Source organism: Arvicola amphibius, chromosome 6 (genome assembly GCF_903992535.2).
Source record: "Arvicola amphibius chromosome 6, mArvAmp1.2, whole genome shotgun sequence".
Classification (NCBI taxonomy): domain Eukaryota; kingdom Metazoa; phylum Chordata; class Mammalia; order Rodentia; family Cricetidae; genus Arvicola; species Arvicola amphibius.
The window spans coordinates 10858322-10870533 of NC_052052.2; the positions used below are offsets into that span (position 1 = coordinate 10858322).

A 12212-nucleotide genomic window follows, 5' to 3' on the forward strand; every position below is an offset into this window, starting at 1 on the left:
ACACAAGTCTACCTGACTACAAACATGCACACTGTCCACTTAACTACCCCATCCCTCTGCAGACCTCTTCCCAGTCACGTGACAGGAAGCGAGTGAACGACAGCTAGAGTCTATAAACCCTGATCCTTGGAGCCACCATCATCCAAAAAGCCTAGCTGTGATCTGGGAGCAGCATCAGGCCTGTGGCTACCATGGTGTCCCCTGCAGAGGGAGTGAGAAAGACTCAGAATGGAGTGAGGGCCCCCGGAAGAGTCTGCCCTGTTCTCTTGCCAAGCCATCAGAGCCAGAGGGACACCTTCAGTCCTGTGACAGTTGTGCAGGACACACCCCACCCTAGGAGCAGCCCCCATCACACAGCTCCCATTTTCAAACATACGGCGTCAGTTATAGAGGGAAGGAAAGCAGTCCACATGCTGTGAGCTGCAACAAGGAGGCACCCATGCATGAGGCTTGTCTTTGGGGAGCATGGCAGTGTGCAGTCATTGCACCCCCTTGTTCATATCTGTAGGCATACATATTTTACTTTGTTCCACAAACAAAAACTGCATAAGGGGTCTGGAATTGATGGCCCATCAGTTGAGAGCATGTACTGCTCTTGCATAGGACTAGGGTTCGATTCCCAGCAGCCATGGCAGGAATCTCACAAATGCCTGGAACTCTGGCCCCAGGGGCAATCGGCTGCCTCTGGGCTCTTCAAGCACCTGTACATGTATGTGTGTGCTCATAAACATATAGACATACACTTAATTAAAAATGAGGCAAATTTATCCAGGTGGTGGTGGCACACGCCTTTAATCCCAGCACTGGGGAGGCAGAGACAGGCAGATCTCTGTGAGTTCAAGGCCAGCCTGGTCTACTAGAGCTAGCTCCAGGACAGGCTCCAAACCTACAGAGAAACCTTGTCCCAAAAATACAAAAATAAAATAATTTTTTAAAAAATGCCTAGGCCTGACTGCATTGACAAATTTTGTGCATTTGTTCTTTTTGTTCATTGAAGGTTGGAAGCAAGAAAATCACCCAGAAGACAGGCCAAGAAAAAGAGACGAAAAAGGAGGCGTGCAAGTCTAGCCAGAGTCTGTCGTTCGTTAAGCCGGGTAGAAAGAACTAGAAAACACACTGTTCCAGGGCTCATGTGATCCTGAGTGAGTCAGTTTGACTCTCCAGTAAGCCAGGGACTTTTATAGCACGCTAAAGATGGCTGTTTGGTTGTTTGGCTTTCTAGATTAATATTTTATGTATTTTGGAGTATATGGAGAGAGGATTTTTAAAAAAATATCTATAAATGTATATACACTCAGGTATATGAAGAATATGTCTATAACCCAGACTCCTAGCCTTGTGGATACAGTTGTGTGCCAAGAAACCCAACTAGAGCCACAGGGCAAAGAGGAAGCTTGGAGCACTTAACCACAGTATAATGAATTTATATCTGAGTTTATTATAATAAATTTAGAATGCCAATCAATTTCATTGCTTCCGTAATTGTGACCCACATGTCTACGGCACTTTGCAGTTCTCAATACACTTCTGAATTAATCCTTTCCCCAAGCCCTTCGTTCCTCCACTTCACAGACCAGGATGCTGAGCCCGGGAAGTTGGCTGGCCTGCCTATAGTCACTCAGCTAGTAAACACAGGAGCTGGGTTTGGAGGCCTGGTTTCTAAGTTTTCACATTGTCTGTCCTGCTGAACTGAACGACCTTAGTTTCCCCAGTCTCTGGCTACAGGATAGACCAGGGACTCACTCCCCAAAGAAGATGTATTCCATTTCCACGTGGTTTACAGAGACTCATGTCTTCCCTGGTGCCCTGCCTTCTGTCTACCCACCTGACCCCATCACTGCCATTCTCTCTTGGCCTTGCAGCCAGCAACACCTAGGTGGGGAAAGAGCCAAAAAAGCACAAAAATAGGTTGGTTTTGTTGTTGTTGTTGTTTTATTTTTGAAAGCCACAATAAAAATATTTTCATATTCTATTCTAGTTTCATTCTGCTGCTATGATAAAATACCCAGACGAAAAGAAACTCGGGGAATAAAGGGGTTTGTTTCAACTCATTTTGCCAGTGTCAAGGCAGGAACCTCAAAACAGCTAGTCACATCACACCCACAGTCGAGAGCAGAGAGAAATGAGCACGTCTGCTCGCTTGCTTGAGCTCAGCTCAATTTCTCTACTCTCGTAGAGTTCAAGTACCCTTGCCTAGGGAAGGGGGCCACCCACAGTGGGCTGGGTCTTCCCACATCAGTTAACTTCACTACCACGCCCCATAACTACGCCAGCAGACCAAATCACAGTAGACTGTCCCTCCGTGACACTCTCTTCTCAGGCGACTCCAGGTGGGGTCAAGTCGACAAGGAAAGCTAACATCGTGTATTCTAAAACCAAACACAGTCTTCATATTTGTTAAATACTTGGGGAATAGAGAGGAAACTCTTTATGTGGTATTCCACATCAGGTGTGTTCAAGATCAGAGAGAAAGGTGAACTTGATCCTGAAGATGCTCCTGAAGGACTGGAGAGACAGCCCAGTGGGTAAGAGCACTGGCAGCTTTTTAGACAATCCAGGTTTAGTTCCCAGCACTGGTCAGACAGCTTGCAGCCACCTGTAACTCCAGCTCCAAAGGACCTGACGCCCTCTTCTGACCTCCACAGGCAACTGCTTACACATGGCGCACATAAGCACAAACACACACACACACACACACACACACAAATGTAATTAAAGAAAGGCTTTCTTAAAGCTCTTTAAAAAAAAATCTCAAAAACATTTTTCATGAGTAACCTGAACTGAGCCATTCCTGTGATCCCAACACTCCAGAGTCAGGGGAAGTGGGGGCAGGAATTCAAGGTCATCCTCAAGGATGTAGCAAGTTTGGGGACAGCCAAACTTGAGACACTGTCTCAAAAGGGGGAGGTTGAGGAGATGGCTCAATGCTCAAGCATGAGGGCCTGAGTTCAAATCCCCAGTACCCAGGTAAAAAGCCAGGTGTGTCTGTCTGTACACTCTCCTGCACCCATAGTGACCTAAGGGAAAGACAGGAGGATTGCTGGGGCTCACTGGCCATCAGCTCAGATCCAGGGTCAGTGAGAGACCCTGTCTCAGTGGAAAAGGGTTAAAGTGATGGAGTGAGACACCCACAGCCTTCTCTGGCTTCTGCATCAGTGCATACACGAGTGCTCACATCCACACACATATGCACATGTCAAACACACATACACACATGCACACACAAGCACGTGCGCACACATCCACACACATGTACACATCAAACACACATACACAAGTGTGTGCATATATCCATATACATACACATATCACACACATACACACATGCACACACAAGCACACATGCACACATATGCACACATCAAACACACATACACATGCACACATATAAGCACATATCAAACACACATGCACACACAAGCACATATCCACACATCCACGCCCACATGCACATACATATGCATACATCAAACATACACACATGCACACACAAGCACACTTACACACACACATGTGCCACCTACACACCAGAACTGAATAATTTTATTGGCCCTTGTCCTCAAACTCCCAAACAGCAAGTTTTCGTTCAAAAACCATTCTAGATCACTAAGTTAAGCTGCAGTCAGAGCAGCTGGCACATATCTGAGAACCAAAGCCTGTAAAACACACCCTGCTTCTCTGCTGTACACGTGCATAGGATTTGCATGTGCTGAAGGTAACCATGTAGTAATCTACTGGATTCTAGATTACTCAAGGGTCATATTAGCCAGGATGGTGGCACAGGTGTGTGATCCCAGCACTCAGGAGGTAGTTGGGCATGAGGATTACAAGAGTAAAGTCAAGCCTAGGTTACATAGTAAGTTCAAGGCCAGCCTGAACCATGTAGGAAAACCTTGTCTAAAAAAGAAAGAAAGGAAAGAAGGAAAGAAGGAAGGAAAAGAAAGAAAGAAAGAAAGAAAGAAAGAAAGAAAGAAAGAAAGAAAGAAAGGAAGGAAGGAAGGAAGGAAGAAAGAGAAAGAAGAAAGGAAGGGAGGGAGGGAGAGAGAGAGAGAGAGAGAGAGAGAGAGAGAGAGAGAGAGAGTTGTGTGTGGTCAGTGAGATATGGTTCTGTAGTAGAGACATTGTCTAGCATGGACAAGACTCTAGGCTCATTCTCCAGCATCACAAAGAGAAAGAAAGAAAGAAAGAAAGAAAGAAAGAAAGAAAGAAAGAAAGAAAGAAAGAAAGAAAGGAGCTGGGGGAGAGAAGGAAGGAGGATGGGAGGAAGGAGAGAGACATGGTAATATTTTTTTCTCACCTTTACAACTGACCTCACTTCCTGACACCTGCTTTCCCCAGAGCAGCAACCCACATCAGATTTGCTGTATCATCAGCCATAGCGGATGGTTATCGCCAATTTCCCTCCTGGCTCAACCGTAGAAGACTGGTTATAACCAATCTGACTCCCTCCCAGTTCAACCATAGCAGACTGGTTATAACCAGTCTGACTCCTCCCCACCCGCTCCCCCAGTTCAAGCTGGGCCCATCAGCACCTCCATCCTTGGCATTTGGAAGTGGACACTAAGATGCCGTTCAGGTCCTCAGTGAGTTCGAGATTAATGGTGATGCAATGCTATTCCAAGACTGGAGCAGTCAGACTCCCATTTGCATTCAGAGAAAAAGAAAGAGCCAATTCTCTGGAAGGGAAAGCCAGAATATGTATATATAAAGAGTCAAGGAACCCCAGAAGCCCAGAGAGACAGCATGGGGATAATACAGAGAGAAGCCACTGGGAAGCAGATCCCATCTCTGCTTGGTCACTGTGTGGTCATCTCCTTCCTCTGCAATGCAGGCTAAAAGCTGAACGTCTTGGTTTTCCCTCCTCCCTTGCAGCTAGAACGTACCACACAGAGCTGGACACTGTCACAGATGTCAGAGACCCGGGAAGGCTTTGCTTCTGAAAGAGAAGGAAAAACCTGCCTTCAAATAACAATAAAGTAGAAAGGAAGAGGGTCTGGGGGCATCTGGTAGCATCTGTGAACTCTAAGGCATGACTGGGCTGCCTGTCTCTGAACTTTGTCCCCACAACTGAAACCAATATAGTCAGGTGCGTGTCTGCTCCGGAACAAACCACCTGAAACTTGGCAACATAAAACACCAAATATTATGCCTCATGATCGCACAGGTCCAGGGAAGCCGAAGCTCTGCCGACTACCCTGTCTGCTTCCTGGCAAAGCTGTGGGTTGGGGTAGCGGTTCTCAACCATGAGTGATGCCACTAATCAGACACAGGTGGAGGCTGAGGCTGCCAAAGACCCCCACACCTGGCAGAACCATCCACCAATGCAGAGAAGCAAGTCGTCATCAATGAAAGGGAGTGAGATTGTGAAACTCAGCCTAGAGAGGCCTTGGCAGGGCTTGTTACAGCTCAGTGCTCTCCCGTCCTCTCAGAGGACCAACAAGGCTCACTGGTGTGGTGGTGGCCACGGGTTCCAGAGAGAAGCTGTTGAGAACAAGTTCCAGTATGTGCCTCTGTAGTCTCTACCTGCCTCGGGTCTGTTAGTCTTCGGGTAGACAAAGCCAGAGTTGGTACAGGAGGGGCTTGAAATCTTCACCATCCTCCCTTGCCATGTTGCTGTTATTTGAAGTTGAGCACATGCCCAGCTGGACGGCAGGAGAAAGCTACCTTGCCTGGAGGTCACTCTCAGTTCTAGTTCCTTCCCTACTAAAAGGCAGCTGACCCCAAGGCCTGCCTTTGGCTTCTGCTGGGGCCAGATGCCTGGGTTCTGTTGGGTCGATGGTTCATTGGTAAAGTGTTTTCTGTGCCAGCGTGAGAACCTGAGGTCCATCCCCAGAACCCACATAAAAAAAGTGGAATGTGTACTTCTAATCCCAGAACCATGGGGGTGGGTAGAGACAGGCAGATACCTCATGCTCCCTAGCCAGCCCGAATAACCTAATCAGTGGATTCCAGAACCCAGTCTCAAGTCACAAGAGAGGGGACACCTAAGAACTGACATCTGAGGCTGAATCCTGACCTCCACACACCGGTACATACACTACACACACACACACACACACACACACACACACACGCACGCACGCACGCACACAGATTCCTTGGCTGCACGCAGAAGCAGCCCAGGAAAATAGTTAAGTTATTTAAAGGCATTGAAGTGAGTTAGAGAATAGAATAGAAAGGTTAGCCACACAGAAGCAGAAGCTCAGACAGCCCAGAAGTGGTTTTTTGGCCCCGTCACACACGGGTGGCTCTGAGATGTGCCAACAACGTGACCTTGGATAAGTGAGTGGGTGGGCTATGCCTGACTAGAACAAGTTGCCTTTGGTTCCTCCTGCTATGGCACACATCTTCTTCTGCCTTGCTGGTGGCAGGCCATGTGGAAGCCTGGAATCGTGACTCTGCAGCTAAGGTGGCTTCTCTCGCAACTTGGCAGCATCACCGGTGCCTGCTGTTGCAGAAGCCAGAGTCATGAGACGTCTGGGTGAGAAAAAAAAATCTAGCTTCCGGATCTTCATTTCCAAACCATGCTCCTAGGAAGAACTGTGGTTTCTGATCTTCGGCAGGGGACTTAGAGGGGGAAGCAATACAGACAGGAGCCGAGGAAACCGAAACCCTGCAAACACTAACTGTGGCCCTCTCCCTCCTACAAGGGGCCTCCTGAGCAGGAGGCCAGGATGGAATATTTCAGCTTATCAAGCTGGCCTGGTTTCCATCGAGACACACTGCTTGCATCCGTCCTCTCGGTGTCTCTGGTTATTTTGGGCCAATTTGTGACCTTATGTGGCTGGCTTTTTTCTTTCTTTCTTTCTTTCTTTCTTTCTTTCTTTCTTTCTTTCTTTCTTTCTTTCTTTCTTTCTTTCTTTTTAATGTTTCTCTTTGCCCATCTGTTCCCAGGAATCCATAACCACGCCTCCATCCCGTGATGGACACATTAGCAGGTTGTTTGTTTTGAGTCTCATCTCACTTTTAGGAAACAGTTCCCTTCCCTAAGACCCCAAGATCTGGAAGCAGAAATCTTAGTTTCTGTTTAACTGGGTTCTTACTGTCAGAGAAGCGAATTTCCTTTGACTGGTAAGTCACCTTTTGAGGGAAACAATTAGCCTTCAGTAGGGCAACAGCTCCTGCTATGGGCCGGGAATGTCACTGTACCAGCCCTCCTGGCATTGACTTGTGCCCACTTCATCTTGTAATCTACAGCTTTTAAATTTTATTTTATGTGTATGAGTATTTGCTTGAATGTCTGTGCACCATGTGCAAGCAATGCCTGTGGAGGCCAGAAGAGGGCGTCGGATTCCCTGGCCCTGGAGTTACAGATGGTTGTGCACAACCATGTGGGTGCTGAGAACTGAACTTGGGTCCTCTGGAAGAGCAGCCACTGTTCTCAATGGCTGAGCCATCTCTTGATCTATGGCTTCTTAAAATGTTTAAGTTATCACTTAGATGTAAACTGTGCCCATCTGTGCAGGAGCCTATGGAGATCCGAAGAGGACATCAGATTCCCAGGATCTGCAGTTGTTAGATTCTGGATGTGGGTGCTGGGAACGGAACTCTGGTCCTCTGTGTGAGTGGCAGGTGTTCTTAACCATGAGTCATCTCTCCAGCCCTCTGACATACTACTTTAACTGAAGGAAGTTAGAGTCATTGATGTGGGGGTATGTTCCAATGACGAGGTCACTTTAATGGTCACATGATCGACTTTGTCAGGGCCTACTACTGGGCATTCTCTCAGGAGCTGTGTGTGGCAATGACCCTCTCCTGGCAGCTGGAATCTGATAACTAATGACAGTAACTGTTTTTTATAGTGTCCTTGTGTGGGGTGCTAGACACACCCCAGGCATGATCCCACATGATCTCAGGCATGATCCCACTCCTCCCTCTGTGCACAGCTCCTGTTTTGGCTGTGAAATGAAGAGTCCATGGTAGGTGAATAGCTCGCCCAAGGGGGCTCAGCAAGTGTTGGAATCCAGACTTCTTCAGTATGCCATTTTACTTTGGGAAGTCCAGGCCCCCACTGTTTGCACACTGATTGGTGGAGACAACATTAGCCAGTGAACAAAAGCCTGTTCTATAAAAAGTCGTACACGATCAGCCATGGCGTCTCCGCGAACACTGTTTCTTTCTGTCTCGGGGGCAAGGAGGTACATGGATGAGCATGGCTGTGTTTCAGTAAATCTTTATCTATAAGAAGGAGCAGAATTCCCAGTGCTCATGTTAAACTGTCTTCAAGGCTAGATGATCAGCTTGTGCATGGCCACTACCCGCTGTGTGGCTGGCCACCAGGTAGCTGCATGATGACCGTCTTCACCACAAGATGGGTGAACACCACGAGCTGGGTGAACACCACGAGATGGGTGAACACCATGAGATGGGTATCAAGTGTCTTCATCAATCGCTCTCTACCTAACTTTTCGACAGGGTCTCTCGCTTAGCCTGGAGTCACTAGTTTAACTGGACTGGCTGGCCAGTCAATTCAGGCATCCTATCTCCACCCCCACGGCACTAGGTTGATAGGCATGAGATTCCTTCCCTGTTTGACCTTTTTTACATGAGTATTGAGTATGGGTCCTCCCACTCACATGGCAAGTCCTTTACCACCTGAACCTTCTCGCCAGCCCCCATGGAGCGTCACTTTGAGCGTCACGTGTACCTCCAGCAGCACTAAACAGGTCACATAGTTTTGTGCCTGATCCTCTCAAGAACTCCAGGAGAGCCAGGGATGAATATGGACATATGGATGTAATCCCAGGATAGGGGAGGCTGAGGCAAGAAGCATATCCAAAGTTCAAGGCCAACCTAAGCTCTATAGTGAGTTCAAGACCTGCCTGGGCTGCCTAGAGAGACCCTGGAACTCCCAGAGGACCAAGCCCATCCATCCCAGTGCTCTGGGCAGGCACAGGCCCTAATCTTACATCCATACTGCCTTTACCCTTAGTGAGTCATCTGCACAGAAGCTCTGCCTGACCTGGAAGAGTAGGCACCCCTCCCACCCCGCCCCCACCCCAGCCTGAAGGGATGCTACCCTCAGACTCCTGCACTTCCTAGTGTCTGCTGAGTCACCCGCTTCCTCCTCCGTTAAGCTCTTTGGCAGATTGCTTGTCCCAGACACCGGATTACCCCGCCTTTCACCTATTTCTGCTTTGGTCCACTATGTGTTAATTCTACAGTGTCCTAAATTCCCAGGTGCCCCTGCGGTGACCACATGCGGTGTTTACCAGAACCTTCTATCTATTATTATTCCTTCTGTCTGCTGAGCAGAGAGCTACTTAACCTCTGGGTCACAGTGATGCCCAGAGGCCAGCATGTCACTGCCCCAACTGATGCCGCTCTCACTTCCTGGGAGACAGCAAGGGAGGGACACTTGAGAAGCTTGTGTTCAGAGGTGTCACTTCAGCAGCTTCTCTTTCTTGGCAGTGACCTTGAGACCTAAAAGTGGGCCACTGGATGCTCTGGAGGGGACATTGAGAAAACACCCAGTGTGTCCCCAGTCTTGTCAGGACATCAAGGACTATCATGTTTTCACACCCCCCCCCAGCCCTCACCCCTGCCCCCGTCCCGCCCCCGCCCCCGCCCCCCCCTTCACTTCAGGCTAGGCTAGGTACTACGCTGGAGCTGAGAGGAAGGGTACAAAGGCCACCCCGGAACTCTGGTTGGGGCCAGGGCATCAGCTGCTTTATCAACCCTCGCGCGATGGTTAGTTAAGTGCTGGGGCCCAAAGTAACGTGGCTGTAGAGCTGTGACCTTTCCCCTTTACTCCGTGGGGTCCCAGGGAGTCTCCCAGTTCAACACTTCAGCTCCTACACCCTACATCAGTCTCCGGTTAGCCTAGAACAGGAAGAATCCCCGGCCACACCCGGGGGCCAGCACGCTTCACAAATATGCCTTGATTAGTTGCAAGCCGCCCTGCATTGCTTTCCCAGAGTAGCTGGTGCCAGCAGAAAATTCTCGATCTTATGCCCATATTCGTACCGTCTCTGGAAGGAGTCCAGAAGGGCACTACGGAGCCAGAGGAGCTAGGCTTTAAGGTACCTTTCCCCGCACATTTTCTTAAAGAATGAAAATAGCTAAGTGTTGTATAAACAAACCAGTCAGGAGCAGTGACAACCTGAGGTGGCCATTCTACCAATTTAAACTACTTGAGGAACCAGTGAGTTTATTGAAGTTACAGGCGTCTGGGTGGGGCGGTATTTACAGGAGCGGTGGATGACTAAGGTCCTGCTTAGCTGGAAAGACCACCAGGTGAGGACTGGGGAAAGCTGCAACCCTGGAGGGCACCTGGAAGCAGCTCAGTCGCTCCCAGCAATTGTTTACTGTCCTTTGGGGAGGAGCCTATTGAGCTTTGAAGCTTTCTTTCCAGGACTCTTAAGGTCTGTTTACTACCTGGTCTCCTGAGCCCCCCACCCCACCCCTCTAGCCAGGAATGCTCAATTCAGAGGAAATTGCTGCCAACACTAAGACGTGGGTCTCACTCAGCTTGAACTTAGACATTAACTCGCCTGTGACTTAAAATCCCCTTTTGGGGCTGGTAAGGTGGTTCAGCTGGCAAAGGTTCTTGCGGGCAAAGCCTGCCAACTTCAGTTCTATCCCCAGGCCCTATGTAGTGGAAGGTGAAGACCGACTCCACCTGGCACCATGGCACACCCTCCCACCACCACCACTGTTCTGATTTGCTCTCTATTGCTGGGGTTTATTTGGCTTGCTCATCCTGAAAACCACCCATCACCGAAGGGAAGTCAAGGCAGGAACCTGGAACCTGGAGGCAGGCACTGAAGCAGTGGGCTGGACCCTCCAACATCAGTAAGGTGTGTGTGTGTGTGTGTGTGTGTGTGTGTGGTTTTTGTTTGTTTGTTTGTTTGCTCGGTTTGGTTTTGGGTTTTTTTTTTGTGTGTTTTTTTTTTTTTTTTTTTTTTGGTTTTTCGAGACAGGGTTTCTCTGTAGCTTTGGAGCCTGTCCTGGAACTAGCTCTTGTAGACCAGGCTGGTCTCGAACTCACAGAGATCCGCCTGCCTCTGCCTCCCGAGTGCTGGGATTAAAGGCGTGCGCCACCGCCGCCCGGCTTGGTTTTGTTTTTTTTGACACAGGGTTTTCTCTGTAGCCCTGGCTGTCCTGGAACTTGTTCTGTAGATCAAGCTAGCCTCAAACTCAGAGATCTGCCTGCCTCTGTTTCCCAAGATTCAAGGCCAGATCTACATCATCCCAAATTCATATTCCAACACAGAAACAGTATCAGAAAGTTTTTATAGCTGTGCAGAACAAATAGTGTCATAAATCGAGGCAAGTTTAGAACACACTGGTGAGTCCACCATCAGAGAGGCAGTACAGTGAGACGGGGAAGCTTTCCTATAGGCTCGAGATGCTATCTGATGACATCTTGGCTTTTGGATTGGCAGAAGCTAGTGGTGGGCTAAATTACTAGATTCCAAGAGGTTTTTTAATCTATTAGTCACAGGATGTTAGTGTGGGGTTTCGGGAAGGCGTAAGGAATGGCCCACAATAAAGTGACAAGCCTTTGGACCCGCAACATTCCAACCTCCCCGCAGAACTGTAACCAGTCCTTCAGTCTCTGCAGATGCAGCATTGCTCCAGCAGATTGGTTCATAAAGAAATTCCTCAGTTGGTGCTCCCTCCTCCCAGACTCGTCCAGATTTGTGTCAGATTGATAAAACACCAACCCAGTACAACCACCAACACCCATATATACATGCCCCTACACATGCATACATACATACATACACGCACACACATGCATATATATGTGCACACGTGCACACACACATACAGGCAGGCATACATGCACACACAAATGCATATGTGTATATACATACATGTATGTTTACATGCAATTGAAAACAATCACAACTTATTTGGACCTATGTAACTAATTCTTCCTAGCAATTTTGAGGATAAAACACGGAGACCCATGCGTGCTAGGCAAGGATTCTACCACTGAGCTACACTCCCAGCCCATATGCAAGTATTCTGAAATGCCATCTAGCTTCTCAAGTCAATTAAGAATCTCCAAGATAATTCCAAAGGAAAACTGTGTGCATGCATTGTCTTCTAAAAATTTCAAACAGTCCCCGCTACAACCCCCTTTTCTCCACATAAGGGGGCCTTAGCTCCCTAGCTGACGCCAGCTACCACCTTCACTGTGCCCATTGAATGGCCTTCAGATGCTGCAGGAGACTCACCCTGCTGTCACCCATTGCCAGAGT

General features: G+C 48.4%; 1 protein-coding gene across 1 annotated transcript in view; it reads left to right on the forward strand.

The window, feature by feature from the left end:
* Fhad1 (forkhead associated phosphopeptide binding domain 1) overlaps window positions 1-1108 on the forward strand; it is a 110404-nt gene extending 109296 nt beyond the window's left edge. The window contains exon 32 of the mRNA XM_038334024.1: window positions 998-1108. Coding sequence (XP_038189952.1) covers window positions 998-1108 — 111 coding nt within the window. The remainder of the gene's footprint in view (window positions 1-997) is intronic.
* Window positions 1109-12212: the final 11104 nt, after the last annotated feature.